Genomic DNA, 18,766 nt, shown 5'->3' with positions numbered 1-18,766 from the left:
TACTCTTGGAGGCAAAACAGTGTCTTGGCAGGTATTTATCTGAGGCTGACAGCCCGCTATATTTATGTGCCTATCTGCTTAAAAGGCGCATACATCTTCTGCGTGCCAATAAAAAGCCCCATATATATGGAACTCATTTCTCCAAGAGGGGTCTAGAAATACATTATTAATCCTTAAATACTTAAAATACTTAACTATAACAGGCATCGAAAATTGCGCGTATTAATGAATTCCAGAAAGAAAAAAGGAAGCCCCTCGGACCTCGTGCCTTGCCATGCTGATGCAGTTCCTCCGATTCTTTCAAGGTACCATATAGTACATGCCTATATACACCTTGCACCACATGTGATGGTTCTAACCAACATAGACAATAAATACATCAATAAATGGACCTACAGAAAAAAAGGAAAAGGAAAAAAACAGGATAACAGGACCAACGATGCCCGACCGGCTACATTCGGCAGCTTTTCCCCTAGAATAAAACATCTCCATATTTCCTGGCTGCACTATATGATTCCATTTCGCCGTAATTTAAGGAAAAAATCGGAAAACTCAAGCACCCCTCCTTTCTCCTCAGGGCGGGGGAGGCAAATAAGAGGGCACAAGTACGTAGGTACGCATGTTGTACGGAGTAACTATAAGGTTGATAGTTAATCAATGATCTCGAAAGCACTGTCACATTTGTCATGATGGTATGATTCTTCGCAGGTTGTTTCTTACAATTTCTGTTTTGGGTTCCTTATATATGCCGGTATTGTATATGGCTGACCGGTCTATTCTATGCTTTGGTGAGCGTTTGGGCTTTTATGTCAGGTGCCTAGGTCATGCATGCCTGGATAAAAAGAACAATTTACTACACTGCCTCTGAATGGGCTGTGACAAGCCTGCCAATGAAGAAAACACTGAAAGGCAACCAATTAGAAAGGCGTATACAAAGGCCTTTTGAGCAAAAGCAGAGGAATATCGTTAATATTCAAAGCATGTTGCAAAACAAAGCTTCGGACTTTGAAAGCTCAATCGACCTTCTAAAGGCAAACCATAAGCTTTACTAGATATGTTATATAACTCTAGACTCGGTCCTTAGGAAAATGCCAGGATCCATTATTATCCATATCAAAAATATACAGAAAAGATATGTACTCAAAGGAAAAGTGCGACAGCAGCGATAACACCAAGAGCAGACAAGGCGCCGGAAACAGTCGAGGACGAAGCACGGTTGAACATAGGTGATGCACTTGCTGAGCTGCTGCTTTCTGTAGTAGAACCCGAACCCGTGCTTGCACCTGCGCCTGTGCCTGTGGCAGCAGTAGGAGAAGAGGCCGCGGCGGGGGAAACCTTGGCTGTGGCTGAGTGGATTCCGGCGGAGATTGAAGGTGTGGCTGAGCTGATGCGTGTGAGTGTGATGCCGGGCAGATTAGAGGGGTGGCCGGTATTGCTACCAGCGGAGATATCAGAGCCAGAGCCAGAGCCAGAGCCAGAGCCGGTCGAATCTTCATCTTCACCTTCACCTTGGTTCGCCGATACTCCGGAACCAGGTCCACTTTCACCAACGCGAGAAACACTAGTCTCACTGATCACACCTCCCTCGGTAGTAGCGGTGCCAGTGACAGTGACAATAGAGTAATCGGTCGAAATCCTTGTCTCACTACTAACAACAGCAGTCGCCGTCTGCACAGGAACAGTCGATGTATACACTGCGCCAGATGCCGTGGTGGTCACAGCGGTGTTGATTGGGACCAAAGTGGTACCGGCAACGATAGTCTCAGTAGTGACGTGTGTTGTCTGGTCGCGGGCTGGGCAGTCAGTCACTGTTTCCGGGCATTGGGTTAGAGTGACAGTTCTGGTTGAGAGGATTGTTGAGATTGTGTAGTCATTGTCACTGCCAGATAGGCTAGTAGGGCTGGATTCCTCGGAAGTAGCGGTGCCTGTGATGGTGACAATAGAGTATGCGGTTGAAGTCTTTGTGTCACTGCTAAGAACAGCAGTTGCCGTCTGTACAGGAACAGTCGATGTATGCACTGCACCAGGTGTCGTGGTGGCCACGGCGGTGTTGATCGGGACCGAGGTGGTACCGGCAACGATGGTCTCTGTCGTGACGTGTGTTGTCTGGTCACGGGCTGGGCAGTCAGTCACTGTCTCCGGGCATTGGGTTAGAGTGACAGTTCTGGTTGAGAGGATTGTTGAGATTGTGTAGTCATTGCCACTGCCAGATGGGCCGGTAGGGCTAGATCCATCGGTGGTGGTCGTTGCATCTCCAACAGGGCAGACGGTGGTCGAGACGATGATAGTCTCGGTTGTAATGTGAGTTGTTTTGTCAGTGGCTGGGCAGTTGGTGATAGTTGAGGGACAGGCTGTGATAGTCGCAGTGCGAGTGGTGAAGACAGTAGAGGTTGTCATATCCGGCGTAGAAGTTTCAGCTGGGGAAGAGCTAGTGGGCTTCACAGATGCAACAGTTGTCGGCGCCGTGGACTCTGAAAATTCTGGTGTTCCCGGTGTCGAGGCTGAAGACTCGATGACACTGCTGGAAGCGGGGTTTACAGGTCCGGTGATAGTGGTTGTTGAATGTGGCGTAGGAGTTCCAGCTGGGGAAGAGCTAGCTGGCTTCACGGAGGCAGCTGTTGTCGGTGCGGTGGACTGGGAAAATGCCGGTGCTCCAGGGGTTGAGGCTGAGGGCTTGATGGCACCACTAGAAGCAGTGATAGGTGTTGTCAAGGTGATAGGGCCTACAGTGCTACTTGGTGATACTGAGGAGAGCGATGAAGATCCCGATCCCTCGGAGCTAGAATGGCCAGATGGGGAGACAGAAGAGGCGAGCGGAGTGCTGGTAGCCACAGGCGAGCCCGATGGGGTCTTGGTAGGGACCGAGACGCTGGTCGAGGTGAATGAACCACATCTCTTCTCGAACGAGAAGTTGTTCACATCCACTGTTGCGCCCAATATCGTGGCACCAGGGCAACTAATTAGGATGAGCATGTCGGCTTCCGAGCTAACAGCCGTCCATTGCTTGGTGATAGTCTGCCAGGAACCGGCTGTAAGAGTGCTAACGCCGACATTTGCACCATTGAGTACAAGATCCACGGTACAAGAGCCAGCTGTCAGGCGGAAATCGAAAGAGACAGAGTAAGTCTCTTCCGCAACGGCGCCAGTAACGGTCTGGATCAACAGTGCCTGCGATTGGATAGCTTCGGCACTCAGATGCCTATCACAAAATATGAGTCAGTTCATTTATACTCTGCAAGGAACTTTGGTCTGTATGTATGATTAGGTAGGTACGAACAAGTATCCATCGACAACAGCACCGGCCGTGGGCGGGAGAACAGTCCACACACTGTCATCGAGATCGATAGTCTCGAAAGCCACATCCTCAATCAAGTTTTCAGAAGCACAACCCAAGAGCGGAGCTAAAGAGGGAATAGTTTGACTAGGCGCGGTGATAGTGAGTGCAACAGCTGGAAGAACGTGGACAAGCCACATCAAGCAGCTTTGGACCATCATTTTTGTATAGAATCTAGCCAATGTAAACGAATGGACTGGTGACTAATCACCACAAAGGAGCAAAAGAATGTTTAGATGAGCAAGTGAGCGAGTAAGTGAATGAGAGGATATCGTGGGCTTTTAGCCCCCGGATGGCTACATAGTAATCTCCCCAGGTCTGTGGCGTTACTGCTCCACTTGGAAAACATGGCAATTTGAAGCGAGGATTGTCTCGCTCAAGACAAGGCAATTGGTTCCTGCATGAATTAGACTGACTTGATTAAGGGACCAGGCACACATCAAATGAGTAACTAGAATCGTGTTATTCTTCCACTTAGGGCTTGGGAAACCTTGTAAAATGATTACCGGCACCTGGCATGGCTTGCTGTCCCTTGCTGTCTAAGAGTCTCGGGAAGATTGGGCTTATTGTAGACGCCGTATTTCTCACTTTATTGCTGAAATCACAAGAGATTCATGAAATAACTGATATCAGGGGTATCTACGTTTTGATGTCCCCTCCGTTCGGCTTATACCAGTGGCATGGGCCTTTCAATAGCCTGGTCTATTTTTGTAAATGTGCGCTATGGCCCATCAGTAACCGGGAAATCTAAGACATGCCATAAAGTTTAAAGACAATGCATTGCACAAGAAAAAGAAGATCTCAGAGTTATAGGCTGTCAACAACCAAAAAATCCTCCATGACAGTCTGGTTGTACCTGTATATGCTATCTAGCCCCAAAACGCCCAGGAAACACAACAGGTCATATGGAAAGCGAATGAAGCCGATGTACCTAATCACACAAAATGCACCCGAATAACAAAAGACAAGAAAATGCTAAGTGAGAAAAATGAAAGCGCTGAAGTCATCACATCATATATAACATACCTACCCTACGCAAGAGACGTGGGCAAGAAACAAACGAAGAACAAAAGATACGCATATAAACAGCCACGATCAAACAGTGCCGTAGCGGCCGCGCTCTGCGCCCAACAAAGCCTGTCCCTCTTGAGAAACCGAAGATTCCCTTGAGTCCCTCCGGGGCGAAGCAGAGGGGATCCAGCCTCGCATCCAGCCGTGAACATGCCTCCAGCGACTGCGACCGCGCTTTGGGTCATCCCCATCGCCACTGATGAAACTCTCGTCATCCTCGTGCTCTGGACCATCGCCATACATGAGAAACTGAACACCCATGAACCCGTCCAGTCCCAACACACCGAATGCACCCAAGAAGAACGGCGTAGCGCGTCCAATCCATTCCAATCTGTTATTGCCGTGGTTGTCAGCCCAGCCGCCGCCGCCATATGGGGAGAAATCGGACCAAGCATTCGGGTTGGTGAGCATCGAGCTGGAGTAGAACAGGTTCCCACAGAATGCGGCCATGAAGAGCAGTGGGGAAAGACCTTCAGTGCTCTTGCGCTGGTAGTTTTTGTATAGCTGTGGAGGGCGTGAGCCGAGATACAGGATTGTTGACATCCAAGAGAAGACGCGGCCGATGATCTCGACGATGGTCTCCCGCGGTGCTTCCGAAATGAACGTGTCGGACTTGTCGGTGGGGGCAGCGTTTGCGAGTACGGCACAAAGGAGTGATGCCATGAGCATCGTCCGGGGCAGTGCGAATGGCGGGCTCTGCATGCTACTGCCCAACCTTACAGATCGACGCGATGAGCTCAATTTCTCGTTTGAGTATGACGCTGTTGGCACATGGGTCGAGTCGAGTGCTGACCCGGCCTGGAAGCCCCCATCCTTGGCCTCGGGGTGCTTGTTGTTCATGTTGACGGGAGCCGGGGTCTGATTGTCTGAGTCGTGGCCTGGAGGAGGCACGCCTTGAATGATGTTTCGACGAGCCGAGTCATGCGAATGTGACAAGTCGTCATACGAATCATTCTGGCGAGGTTTGTAATGAGTGTACCAGAAAAACTGGAATACCAGAGCGATATCAACGAAGACGTAATAACTGGCAATCACGACCTGCCACCCTGCCTGTCGGGTATATAGCGCTCCAACGAGGTTGCTCGCGTCACCAAGGCACCAGATTACCAAGAAAAATATCGATAAGCCTGACGTCGACTGCACTTGGTAGTTCTTATAAATCTGGGGTAGTTGTGCGAAAAGCCATGAGACTATGCTGAGGGTCCCAAGGACGGAAGAGATCGCCGCGAGAGGAGTGGGGATGCAGATGTGGAGATGCGAGGAGACGGCGGTCAGGAAGGGCGAGGTCGGTTCACAGTGGTCAGGAAGGGTCCCAGAGAGGAGGTACTGTAATAGTGGAGGAGACATGGTCTGACGATCAGGGTGTCTTTGATAGATCCGGTGACTTGGTACAGCCTCGAGTAGTGACTCGTGTAGGACCGTGTGGCATTCAAAGTATGGGGTAAGGGCGATAAGCGGATCCGATGTGAACGAGAAGAAGAGAGGATGTATGCTCTAAGTCTAGTAGAGCTAATAGACCGAGTAAGTTGGAAGGAGAAGGTATTAAGTAAGTGAACGAAGCAGGAACTGGAGAGAACAGATCTTGGGGTCATTCTGGAGTGTCACGAGAGCTGAATCGATTGCCTTATCGAGCTCATCGGCGCAGATCGGATGACTCATGCGATAAGCATAAAATGGGCGTATCAGGGCTTCTCCGAGCTTGGAAATGCAGCACCCTGCATTTAGGTAACACATCATTATGTTGTACGATGTGAGCCATGATAGTTAGTTATCATAAGGATCGATTAGTCAAATGTTCTATACCTAACTAGGTACCTACATGTCGGTACGTAAGGTACCATCTAAACTCCCAAGATCTTACATCCCATAAATAACTTGGAAGTGGCAACGACACATCTCAAAGTCATGGATAAGAAGCTAGAATTCAATTAAAATAACGTATATAACCGTGCTAAGCGCCCGACACAACATCTTCCCAATTAGGTCTCTTTTGTATGGCTTACTCTACTTAGGCACTATATGAATTTTCTCAACCCTCGGACTAGCTAAAGTAAGAGAAAGAGCACGAATATATAATGATAAATTTAGCTTCGTTGATTTAATGCTAGCATTAATTCCCGATATCCAATGAGAAAGAAGAATAGTATTTAACAAAGACACTATACAAAGGTTCTGCGGTGGCAATTTCGGATTCGGATTTCTCATAGCACGTAGATCACTCGGTCCATTGGAGGGGTAGGATGTGAGTGGATTTTACTGTGGTTGAATGCCCATTTGAGCACACTTTTACTGCCTTGATGCTCGGTATACCGATCAAGTACTGTAATGGTGCAGAGGGCATGTCAGTCGTCGCCCTCGGGGGCCTCTGCCTCCACGAGCCATGTTCGTTGATGATGCAATTCATGTTTTCAATGACTTGCAGGTTTCATAGCAAGAATTGAAATGTTAAAATGAGATTATTTCCTAAACGAAAGTGAGGGTAGATAGGTCGACTAAGGTGTAGTGTGATATGAAGGTCAATTGAAACTTCATGAAATGAGAGAACTTTGATAGAAGTTTTCAAATGATCATTAAATTTGGTGTAATGCTTGTTTATAAGACAACAACCTAGACGCTGCTCCTTATATCCGAGGAGATCCACGCTGCTAATCTTTATACGCTTCAATCAACTGCGGTCGCCTGTTAATCTCTAGATATCCTACATAGGTAGGTCCCTATTATGACGTCGAAGCAAGTCAGTATCAGCCGCTCAACTCTTCAGCCAGCTGGAAAAGGTCATTAGCACATGCATTGAAAATCCTGAAGATGCTGCCACGGTCACTAAGTAGAAGGGCGAAGTGGAGCTGGCGGCTATGCACGCCACTCGCAGCCATTTTGATGTTGTCCAATATTCGTCATCGAATTTCGTATTAATAGTTCTATACTATTTAAAGGAAATTGTAGAAGAGCCTCGCTACCTACGGCCCGGCCGCACGCCCCGTATTTATAGTTGGTGTGCATTAATTTACTAGTGTAGTAATTCATTGGGCTAACTGTGCATGTTGTCACACATGAGGTAAATTAAACTCTGCTTACATCCCGACATTAATTGTGTGATACATGACTCGCTAGCTGCTATCTCTATACCCCGGCTTTTACGCGGGCTCACTCAACGAGAGGTGGCTTTGCTATATGTGTCTGACCCGCAAGTCGGAAGCTGGAGACTCGGTGGTCCCATCTTCTATTTTGCTGGAGTCTTGTTGTCTTGTTGTACTGAACTATGGTATGATCCCTCACGAAACTTCAAACCAGCCATGTCATGTGCTCATTGCCCAATTATCATGCCACTCCGCACTAAGCGTTCAAATCACGCGGCCAGTGATGTAGTAAGACGAGGTGATAGGCACGTAAACCCCGCAAGACCAGGAAGGTTCTCTGGTTCGGGTAGGTCATTGGACAATGGTGTTGGCGGTCGTACCATCCGGGCGTATGTAGAATGAATTACATCATTACAAGCATTCCCCGCATTCTGGGGTAATATATATATATATAAAAGGTTGACATCTCTGAATTGATTTCCAGGAGTCTCACTTCTACAATTCTTCATCAATTATCACAAATACCTCACAGATTTTCAATATGGATAATATGGACAAGTACAATTCTCAGTGGGTCTCGTTCCACATTCGGGACCACATCAAAGATGGCGAGATCCTGGTGCAAAACACTGTCATTGAAGGGTATCTATAATTACAGAGATACAATAGATCTCTACTAACACTCGGCAGCGCCGAGTTCACCGACCCCAACAACCGACGCAAGTCGCTCACTGAAGAGGAGGTTGACGAGATCAAGATCTCCCACGATGGCGTTGGCGAGATCGGCGCTAGCAGCCGCCGTGGTAGTGAGGGCCGCCTGGACTTATTTCATGACAATGACAAGATTTGTGAGCTCCACTGGGAAAACCGAGGTGGAGACTACGCCAACTTGGTCGAGGTGCTGGACAAAAGCGACAAGTACACCATCCAGCATGGAGGATGGAGTGCTGAGGCCGGTCCCCTGGGACATGTCTTTGTCGATGTCGTGGAGAAGAAGAAATAATTACGCTCCACAGGCTGCACCAACTCCCTACTTGGGCGTTGAAGAGCAAAGAGTGCAGTCCGTGGAGTATGAGTGGCAACATTTGGCAGGGAAAGTTGGATGTATTCTAAAGTGTCATAAACAAACCCAAAACCACCAAAAACAATGCAAAACTTTGAAAACCAGTATCAATTTTTATTCCATCCCAATTCTAATACATAGGTGGGTGCCAATCAAGCAATTTCAAAGAGCTGCCCACCGAGCCACGCGGGGTCAGACAACTTCATTGATGCCGAACACGAGCAGTGCCTTATCGCCGAGGGGCTAGTTTTATGGTTGGATTTTGGTTGGCTTGGGCTCTGAATCCTTGTCTGAGTAGTTTGGAAACCCACAAGGTACCATAAAGAATCAATCCTTGAACAGGCAACTAAGACTCCCTTCCGCGAACCAGTCCTTATCCTTTTTCCAGCCGTGGACGATCAAATCTCTTCCGACCTTCACCACCTCCTCAATTTGCTTTTGAGTTCCCCATCCAGGGACTCTACTTCCCCAGCAAATCAGGTGCACACCAACGTGGATCGCAGTGCGGAAAGCCATTTCATCATCAAGGGCCCCGTATCCCTCTAGGAATCCTTGCATAATCCACAGTCCACCGTCCACGTTCTTGAACAGCTTTGTTTCGTACAACTCTGCAATCATTTGGCCCAAGTCCAATGCCCGGCTTCCGATATGCGACATTTCCCAATCGACAATGAACATTGTCGTCTTGGTTTGACGAGTGAGAGGCTCGTTTGGAAGAAGAACACTAGAAATCACGTCATTAACTTGGCTCAGTTCATGAAGTCTAGATCCAATAGAGCATACTTTCCAGTCCAGAAGTCACCGTGAATAATTCCATATCCATCATCATGACTCTGTCGCTCAAGCTCCGCTGCAGCGAGGTCGCGGACCTTCTCGAAAATATCACGATCCTCCTCCAGAATACTGGGGAAGTTTTCAATCGTGTCCATCAGCATAGTGTAGTTCACCCAGAATTTCAAATCTTTCATGAATTTGTTCTCGCCGAGAAGTTTTGTAGATTCCATTTGCTGTTCATCGGCCGTCCAATTGTGAAACAATCTCAACCAGGATCCCAGGGCACCGCCCAAGGCTCGCCCTGAGGATTCGGACAAGTCATGCGAAACCTCTGAGAGCAGGAAGTTCTTCAGGTCGATTGAATTTGGAAGATCTTCCAAAACCTGGGTGTCTGTCTCCTGATTAAAGTCTAATAAGTGCGGTGCTTTGACACTTATTTTGCCATTCGTATATATTGCCAGGCCATCGAGGGCTTGAAGAATGGCTTCCTCAAAGTGCTAATTTGAGATCAGCATAGTTCGAAGCAGGCTCATTCAATTAAAAGCAACTAACGCATCTCTTGACATCGATTTTAAAATCTGGGTTAGAGGCCGAGTGATCCTTGGTGTGCTTGATGACGATTGATTGTCCAGTTGAGGAAAGTCTACCTCGATAGACAAAGTTGGCTGTGCCCCCAGACAGGCGTGTGAGCGAGGAGCATGCGAAAGGAGTGAGGGAAAGTTGCTGGGCAATTTCATCGCGTGTTTGATCCTCATTGATATTTGCCATGTTGTATGGCTTCTTTGCGTAAGAGTAAAAGATTGCGTGAAGGTGAAGGGTTCAAGAGTGTTTCCCTCTAGGCTTAAAACGCGCTAGTACGTATATCGTCCCCGCATTTTATCTCCACTGGCACACCCATATTCCGCTTTTATCGCCACATGTCTCCCAGGCAAAGTCTCACCTTACAAAAATGCGATTACAGAATATTCACCCTAAAGTGCAGGTCAACAGGCATTCTGAATATTCCCTTGTTGATGTTATGGCCTTGTCACACCAAAATCGTGGGCTGCATAGCATCAGCGATGTCTATCATAAATTTCAGCCTGGTCGAGAAGGATAGGAGAGCCCAGCTCTAGGCTGGCTAGATTATGCTACTCAAAATCTTGGCCAACCCTTCTTTCGCAAGCTAGCTTTGCTGCCTAGTCTTATATGGAAGGGAAACGGGCTCCAGCGTTGCTTCCTATGAATCCGAGACTGTCTACCTAGATCTAAACCAGGGCATACATATATATGTAGAAGATCAATACTACTATCGCTTAAAAATGGTTCGAAAACTGCCAGCTATTGAATCCGTCGCTTTCATATTAGCGATATGGGGTAACAACGCCGGATTACCGTTACCACCACAGTTGCAACATTGGAAGGATAGTGTGGTGAAATCTTTGTTTTTATGGAAGATAGAAACCCTCCTAAGCCCATGATAGCTCAGTATCTAGGCACAGTACCGAAAACATAATTAGGAGGGTATTTGTCCTTTATCGGAATGGTTGAAGAGAATGATGAAAACAAGTGCATCAAGATAATAATGCTGTCTCTAAACCGATAGCAAGTCTCGAGCAAAGTAGAGTACATGACTTAATTCCATGGCATAAGGTCGGAATCCTAGCGCGACAAAAAAAAAGGAAAAAAAGAAACACTAGGCAAAAGAACACTGTCCGAAGTCGAGATCCGCTCAGTATTCATCCTCGTAGTAATGTCTCGAATGGCTGGTATGATGAGAGTGCCCGCTATGGCCGCTATGACTACTATCCCTCGAATGGCTCCGATGGCCATGATGGTGGTGGTGACGGCTCCGATGATCACCGTGATCATGCCCATGCTCATATTCACTATCAATGTCACGCCTCTTGTGATCCTTCACTTTGTTCTCTATGAAGTTCCCGAGTAGCGCACCACCAATCGCACCCAGCAAGCCATGTTCCTTCTTATGGCCGAGATAATAGCCCGCCACGCCGCCAGCGATCGAGCCCCCGAGCCCACGGTCCATACCCCGGTCAGTGTCGGTATCTGTATCGAAGCGCTGTTCGCCACTGCGCTGTGAATACTCTGGCTCTGATGCATAGACGGCGGGAGGGTGGGGACTTGCGGAGGGTGTGTACCGTGGTTGGCTGGCCGGATGGTTATTGCTAGGGCTCGGTGTTAGTACTATAGCTTTTCACAGCTGGGTATGCATCGCCCACTCACTAGTATTCCGCGTTCCCGGGGATTCTGTCTTGCGCATGTTGGTATCCTGTCGGAACCACTGGCCCAAGGTAGTCTGGCTGCCCTGTCGGCGTATAGCTTCTTTCGGTGGAGGATCCATATGGATCTGGCGCAAGTTGGTATGGACTTTGCTGTGGAGCATAGGCTTGGTTTGGGTTTGGACTGGGCTGGTAAGGCTCTGATCCGGGGTTCTGGTATGGCCCTTGGTTTCCGTAAGGCTGCCGGTGACCATATACCGGGTACTGAGGCTGATCCTCTGGGCGATAGTAGTCAACCCCGCTCGGGGTAGGCGTTGAGTGTGAGTTGTAAGTATTGTATGGATCTCCCATGGTGATGCGATAGATATGTTAAGGAATCCTGTCGCGTCAAGAACGGGAACACAGGAAGGTTCCTATATACTCCGTACCTATGTGCCGGGTTTCCTTTGCCCCTTCCGTATTAGTACTCGCCCCTCCCGCCGCTTTTGCTCATTGAGATCATCTCAATCGATCACCGAGCCTGACCGGAGTGCCCCGATTCGCTCATTGAGCCTCTTCGGAGCCTCCGGAGCGGAACAGTAACCTAACTAAACTACCAATACACTAGCCCCACTGATCAACAATATTTCATTTTGAGCATCGCTTATGTTGTACGAATCTGAATGGAAAGTGAGCCATTTGTAATTGACCAATCGGTTCTCAGCGTAGTTCCCAAGCTTTCGGGCTCAGGCTTAGGAAGCCGTGGCACTGAAGCGTTGTCGTCACAGATTCATTATTGTTGAAGAGTTGTATATGCTGGTATTGTTGTCAATTAGATAAATCAATCTTTGGCCTCTCGCTTCCTGAGCTAGAAAGGCGTTTCCGTACCTAGCTCCTATTTGCACAAAGATGGGGGACATGCAACTCTACTATACAGATCTAATAGATTGATACTGATCCGCCACGTGACTTCACCGAGCAGCTCACTGAAATTACTCGGTGAGCCTGACTCTGAGCGCCCTGATTAAAGCGGCGGCAGCTAAAACAGGAAAGTCTCACCTTGCAGAGATAGATCAGACAGATGACTTGCGGGCCCTATATGTACATGCGTCATGGTGCAGCTGACCAACCCACACGACCCTCGCCGGGACTTCGGAATGCACCTGCTCTCCAGTCAGATACTGATCATTTGCTTATCTGTACACATGTATAGTTTGAGGAGTGTGCCTTCTAATGTTTTTTTTTTCTCTTCCCAGGGGAAATCTGTTCGGCAACTGATATTGTATTGAGATACGCCAGTCGATTAACCTTGAATGATAAGATGTGAAAGAAATAAAGCTGAACACGGATGAGTCGGGGTATTCCGGTAAAAATCGAAGAAAAAGATGGAAAGCATGGTGTAAATAGAGCTGGCCGTTAGACGTTCAGGGTCACATCGCTCTCTGGGGCGATGGAAAAATGCAGAACAAGAGTGCGCCAAGCAGTGGCATCAAGACACAGCACAAAAAGTAAGAAAAAATAAGAAAAAAAATAAGACCGGCCAAAAGTGATGCGCCCAGCACATTCAGAAACATCCTGGCCTTCATCGCCATGCAAGGCGGACTACCTATCAACACATGGTTTTGGTTTCAAGAGATTCATACACACTTGATTACACTTGTGGACTCCGAATGCCACGAGTCGAGCTGTTACTCCGCTGTGACATCCAGTTCACAAGCATCTCGTCAAGCTGGTTGTTCATCTCCTTGAGCCTCTTGCTTTCCTCCTTGAATAGGCGACCGGTGATGGGGTGGTCAGGGCCAGCGGGAGGTACATTTGATTTGTCGTGGACAATAATAAACAAGTCGCGAATGTCATTTTCTTCGTCCATGTAGGATCGCAGACTGGAGTCGCTCCACGTCGGGGTGTCCACAGAAAGGGTGTCGACTAAAGCAGGAGTAGCCGTGCCACCCTTGGGGTAATTGACGTCCTGTCCGGGTGATGATGGTGGAGACGGTGGCGAGCGAGAGCGTACGTCTCGAGGAGAGACATTGCTTGTCGAACCGCGTGCGCTCATGGGGGAATAAACCTCCACGGGAGAAATATTGACAGGAGACTCCGACTCATCTCCAGCCACCAGCGTAGGGACGAATTTCTGGGCGGACGCTGGTCCGGCCGTTGTACGACTTGGATCGTTAGGTCCCCTCCATTGAGATTCACTAGATGGTCGATCAACGGGCGACTCCATGGGGTCCATGGATTCCAGCGGAGTAGCAAAGGGATCCTTGGAAAAACTCGATTGGCTGATAGGCGATTGTAACACAATTTCACAATCTTCGTAACTGCTCTCTCTTTCTTCTTGTGACACCTGTCGAATGCTTTTGTTGCCCTGGCTCTGGTTAATGGCCTCGTTGCCCCTGGCGAACTCGGCCATCGTAGGGTCAAGGACAGGATCAACCTTCATGATTCCTCGGGGCTGCTTGTGTAGCTTGTTGTTTGAGAATTTCTGGGGCTTAGAGGGTCGCTGTTGTTCGGGGGACATAGACTTTGATGAGACAGAGTCCATCGAGGTCTTGGGTTGGGGTGATGTGCGGGATGCCGACTCTGGAGACCTCTCTAGGTCGTCAATGTCATCTTTGCTCTTCTTGCGCTTGAATAACCCGCTCAGCATTCCAGGTTTTTTGTCTTTACGCTTCTTCTCCTCTTTGTCTTTGGTCTTGTCTTGAGAGTTCGAGCCCTTTTCGATAGATTCAAGGCTTCCACGAGGCTTCACCAAAACGTCAGCCAACCAGTCTTTGGATAAGCCCACAAAGGAAACATACCTCTTTCCACTCAGCTAATGTGTTTGTGCTGTTTTCGTCGCGAATATCGCGCAGGAGATTTGGAGTGAGAGAAATCTTCTTGGGCTCGGCCGTGTCGTCTTTGAAGAAGGAATCGGTGTTCCGTACAGTGCCATTTCTGGATCTACTGACGGGGGCTTCTGCTTTGTAAAAGTAAGTTCAGATACCGCCAGAGAGAAGTTGAGTTGAGTGTGTTTACCTTCTGCTTCGAAGAACTCTTCACTAGACGGGCGTCGATCAGAGTTTGAACGCTGCAAATCTTGTTTCTCTACACCGTTAGCATCGACATGCTCTGTGGGGTTTTGGTTCTCTTTCTGGGCTTTTGGCCGAAGAGGTTCCACGACAATATCTTCAGCTTGCTCTTGCACGTCTTCCTCTTCTCCGTCCAGAGTCTCGTCGTCATTGAAAAAGTCGCCGTGTTCGGAATCGTCGTCCGTTGAGTAGTCGACGTCGGAGGCATCGATGTACGTCGGGGCTCCGAAGTTGACGGTCTTCGCATTCCGACGGCGCATGGCCTTCTTCAGAGGATTCTTCGACTTTTCGTTATTGTCACCCAACATGGTCGCAGACAAATCCACGTTTCTGTGTTTATTCAATCTGGCAAGCCTCTCGGTTGGTGTTTCAATGTGTTCCGCAGGGAGGTAACCGATGCTGCCATCCTTCACCACCCGCACAAGCCACCAGTAGCTGTTGCTGTCGTCGAGAAGAACCATAGTATCACCCTTTGCGGCATTCGCTTGCCCATCGACCGTCGCGACGAAGTTATGAAGCGCATATACAAACTCGAAGTCGATATCCTCTGTATAACATCAGTTAACGCCCGATTGATGTCTATAGTCCCCGAGAGTCCGTACCATCATCGATAGAGGGCGAGCTGGAGATTTTGTCCATCATATCATCGTCCATCATATCATCGCTTTCGCCGTCTGCCAGGTCGCCATCTTCATTCTCGTAGTGATTTTCATCCTCATCGTCTTCCTCGTCGTCTGCTTCGCGATACGCCTCCTTGTCGCTGCGGTATTCTTGATTTTTGTGCGATCCGTCCTTTAATTCCGCTTGCGAATCTTGCTCGGCATGGCGAATAGCAAGCCCTTGATTGGGAGCAGGCCGGCCGCTCCCAAGAGGATCTGGTTGTTCGGGTTGTTTGGTGTGATCTTTGGCGGAAGGGGTATCGTGATCTTGAAGGTCCAAGGTATCTAGTGGCGGTCAACACCTTCAATTTCGAACCAATTGGCCTCGCGCTCCAGAAGCATGTGACCTACCAGCTCGGATCATCTGAGGCCTAGTCATGTTGCGGTGTAAATGAGTGTGGTATCAAGAGCAATGGGATTGGAACAAGACGTGAGCGCAAGGAGTGACTAGCGATCCAGGAATACGGAAGTTAAGAAGACAAGCGCGGGATAAAAGCAATGCGCGAGCCTTCAAATTTCCTGTATCCAAGTAATCCACAAATACTAGACAGTAAAAAAAGTCGACCGGGGTCGCGAGCACTTGGTGAGTTGGTCTAAATGAGAGACAGTGCCTTGAATCAGAATAGTGGGGGCTGGTCTGCACTTCGGTCCAGCACGGAGGTCGACACAAGGAGAAAGAAATTACTGCCAGAGCGACAAGGTGGGAAAAAAAGGCAGGAACAAAAAAAAGGAACAAAGGAGATGTCTGCCAAGACGACGTTGAGTCTGAATAGCAACTCCTTTCACATCTCCAAAAGCCAAAAGGAGGTATTCCCAAACAAGCGCCCCTTGCGCGCGGTTAAACCCATGGCTTGACCCCTGAACCCATATGCGGGCACGTAATATTGGCCGACTGGTCAGAGCTTCTATGGTATACTGGCCTTTGTAAGTCTACTAGATTGGAGCTTTTTTTCAGGCAATTCAAGTATAGAATAATATGCTCTTCGGCACTCGATACAGACTACACAGCACTGTGAAGAACTATCAAAGTCGTACGGAGTACGGAGTATACCATATGTAATCATAATTACCCTGCATGTCGCTAATTACCGCTGTATCCCTGACACATCTAGAAAATTAGGGCGTGGGATGCTCTTTAGTCAGGTGATCTAGAAATTATCGCCGTCATCCGAGTTTCCCCGGTTTTTTTTTCCCCTCTCATTTACCAGACTACTCCGTACTTGACGAATACCTCACTCGCAGTCTCTCTCCTACTACCTTTGTCTATACTCACTGTGCTTAATCTCGATCTTTTTATTTGCTTTCTCAAGTTTAAACCCCCCTCAATTACGCCTTCCTTTACATCACCACTGTATCAAACGTTCTTTCCCCACTTTTGACGCTATCACCCCACAATCATAATCATCTTGAACGCCATCGCGAAGCGTACCGAAACAAAAAAAGCCAAGCAGAGGGTTATATAACCCTACTGCGAGCCTATCACGGGCTGACAATACCAACATTTCGCCTCGTTATCCTCGTTAGGGCATGGCACATAGCGAGAGGGCCGGATTGGCAAGTGGATTGGCAGGTTTAAGGATTGAAACGAAGTTTCATGAGCGGAACAAGTCCAAATGGACAAATGAGAATTCTGTGAGGAGAGCGACGACGGTGGGCGACGGTATCGAGAGCGATCACACCAATCAATCTCATGATTATGCGCGTCGCCACGATACTGATCAAGACCACAGTTTGTTAAGTGATCTACACTCAGCGACCCCTCCCATCTCCGTTCCTCGTCACGATGCGCAGCATCATGCAGTCGATGCCGATAGCTTCCCGCATAAACCCGATAGTGTGCAAGGGTCTCCTCTCGACAGCTATCTGCACACTCGTCGACCTTCGATCTCTTTCAACCCGAAGGTCTCTGTGGACTCCGGAAACCAAATTCCACTAGAAGAGCCACTGTCGATGGGAGATGTGAAGAACCGTCCACCACAAAAATTTGAGTCTCGGAGCTCTGGACTCCGAAATGCTCTTTCACAAGATGATGAGCATGTCGAAGCGAGCCAGTCCCCGAACTGGAGTCCTAAACAATCTCTGGATCGGAGTTCTCCGACCGGGGAATCCCGAACCCAACCCTTTGCTATATCTGAGAATGGCTCGAACGCGGGCTCCGAGCTCGTTCGTCCGACGTCCCTGACATCGCAGTCGACGGTATCTCCGGTCACGGACGAGGTACGGACCCCTCCCGATTACTCCAGTCACACGTTGCTGTCGCCATTTTGCGTGCCGTCACCGACGCAATTCTTTGCATCGCCTGAAGACAACGGCAGTTCTTGGTCGGGAGGAATCCCAACATCCTTCGGAAGCAAGCGTAGCTCTACCCTCGATCGCAGCAGCAGTCTTCGGAACTCCACCCGGCACAGTTCTCGGCGATCGACTAACTCGGGTGGCAAGTCGCCCGCCAGTATGTTTCTTTCCATGTGGAACAATGTTGAAGAGCCTGCTCCCCAGCCCGATGACGAAGGACAGATGGTTGGAGACGACTATGTTCTCGGAAAGCAAATCGGATTTGGGGGTTTTAGTGCGGTGAAAGAAGCCTATAAGGCCGAAAAGAACGGTGAAACCAAAAGACTTGCCGTCAAGATCGTGAAAAAGCAGATTACAGGGCGAAGCGAGCACGAAAACGACCAAGTACAAGCCGAGTTCGACCACGAAGTGCGAGTATGGCGGTACCTCAATCACCCGCATATATTGACGCTCGATGCCGTATACGAAACAGATCACGCCACGTTTTGCTTCACCAAGCTTGCTATTGGTGGTACTCTCTTCGATCTAGTCCGCCAAAATCGATCCGGTCTAGATACACAATTAGCAAAGAAATATGCGTACCAACTAGCCTGTGCAATCCGTTACCTGCACGAAGATGCCCGCGTGGTTCACCGAGATATCAAGCTAGAGAACTGCTTGCTCGATCCTGTTGAGTCTGCTGACGACACAACATCTTCAAACTTGGTATTGTGTGATTTTGGAATGGCTGAATGGATGTCCATCGACAATGGTGGCGACTCTCCCGATCCCTACGAGGATGCTGCTGACCGTCCACCGCCTCAACAAATGGGCCCTGCCGGATCCAGTACCAGTGTGGCTGGTAGTCTGGAATACGCATCGCCCGAACTGCTTCAATCAGTAGGCGGTGTTGTTCACCCTTCAGTAGACATGTGGGCCTTTGGCGTTATCGTCTATACCGTTATTGTCGGCTCACGACCTTTCCAAGACTCTTTCACTCCTCGCGTCCAAGCAAATATTATCAGCGGCAACTGGGATCATAATGCTGTATACGGCGACACTGTGGACGGCCCCCTTCGCCAAGATCGCCAGTATGCCCTCGAATTAGTTCGCGGCTGCCTTGAAATGGATCCCAACAAGCGTTGGACTATCCGCCACGTACTAGCTTCGTCCTGGCTACGAGAGGTTCATGAGGCAGCTGAACCCTCACCCGATACTGTGTGGAGACTATGAGCCTTTGCTCATCTT

General features: G+C 48.8%; 7 protein-coding genes across 7 annotated transcripts; 2 read left to right on the top strand and 5 right to left on the bottom strand.

Annotated features, from left to right (window-relative positions):
* Positions 1-1,140: 1,140 nt before the first annotated feature.
* On the bottom strand, positions 1,141-3,495 carry LCP9604111_2557 (uncharacterized protein; the record flags this gene model as incomplete). Its single annotated transcript, XM_039070047.1, has 2 exons — positions 1,141-3,199; positions 3,278-3,495. 2 exons carry the CDS (start codon positions 3,493-3,495, stop codon positions 1,141-1,143), a joined length of 2,277 nt encoding a protein of 758 aa, XP_038931309.1.
* A 934-nt stretch (positions 3,496-4,429) lies between these two features.
* LCP9604111_2556 (PQ-loop repeat-containing protein) lies at positions 4,430-5,752 on the bottom strand (the record flags this gene model as incomplete). The annotated part of the gene is made up of 1 exon (XM_039070046.1): positions 4,430-5,752. One exon carries the CDS (start codon positions 5,750-5,752, stop codon positions 4,430-4,432), a length of 1,323 nt encoding a protein of 440 aa, XP_038931308.1.
* A 2,271-nt stretch (positions 5,753-8,023) lies between these two features.
* On the top strand, positions 8,024-8,485 carry LCP9604111_2555 (aegerolysin family protein; the record flags this gene model as incomplete). The annotated part of the gene is made up of 2 exons (XM_039070045.1): positions 8,024-8,124; positions 8,173-8,485. 2 exons carry the CDS (start codon positions 8,024-8,026, stop codon positions 8,483-8,485), a joined length of 414 nt encoding a protein of 137 aa, XP_038931307.1.
* A 387-nt stretch (positions 8,486-8,872) lies between these two features.
* LCP9604111_2554 (uncharacterized protein) lies at positions 8,873-10,087 on the bottom strand (the record flags this gene model as incomplete). Its single annotated transcript, XM_039070044.1, has 3 exons — positions 8,873-9,269; positions 9,329-9,816; positions 9,872-10,087. 3 exons carry the CDS (start codon positions 10,085-10,087, stop codon positions 8,873-8,875), a joined length of 1,101 nt encoding a protein of 366 aa, XP_038931306.1.
* Positions 10,088-11,030: 943 nt separating this feature from the next.
* LCP9604111_2553 (uncharacterized protein) lies at positions 11,031-11,889 on the bottom strand (the record flags this gene model as incomplete). Its single annotated transcript, XM_039070043.1, has 2 exons — positions 11,031-11,484; positions 11,543-11,889. The coding sequence occupies 2 exons, from the start codon at positions 11,887-11,889 to the stop codon at positions 11,031-11,033; spliced, it is 801 nt and encodes a 266-aa protein (XP_038931305.1).
* A 1,279-nt stretch (positions 11,890-13,168) lies between these two features.
* Positions 13,169-15,626, bottom strand: LCP9604111_2552 (SH3 domain-containing protein; the record flags this gene model as incomplete). The annotated part of the gene is made up of 5 exons (XM_039070042.1): positions 13,169-14,263; positions 14,319-14,479; positions 14,536-15,135; positions 15,191-15,532; positions 15,599-15,626. 5 exons carry the CDS (start codon positions 15,624-15,626, stop codon positions 13,169-13,171), a joined length of 2,226 nt encoding a protein of 741 aa, XP_038931304.1.
* A 1,148-nt stretch (positions 15,627-16,774) lies between these two features.
* LCP9604111_2551 (serine/threonine-protein kinase) lies at positions 16,775-18,751 on the top strand (the record flags this gene model as incomplete). The annotated part of the gene is made up of 1 exon (XM_039070041.1): positions 16,775-18,751. The coding sequence occupies one exon, from the start codon at positions 16,775-16,777 to the stop codon at positions 18,749-18,751; it is 1,977 nt and encodes a 658-aa protein (XP_038931303.1).
* Between the last annotated feature and the right edge of the window lie 15 nt (positions 18,752-18,766).

This window comes from Penicillium roqueforti (assembly GCF_015533775.1).
Source record: "Penicillium roqueforti strain LCP96 04111 chromosome Unknown scaffold_03, whole genome shotgun sequence".
Lineage (NCBI taxonomy): Eukaryota > Fungi > Ascomycota > Eurotiomycetes > Eurotiales > Aspergillaceae > Penicillium > Penicillium roqueforti.
The sequence above is the reverse complement of the archived record's forward strand: the minus strand, read 5'-3'. Positions and strand labels throughout refer to the sequence as shown.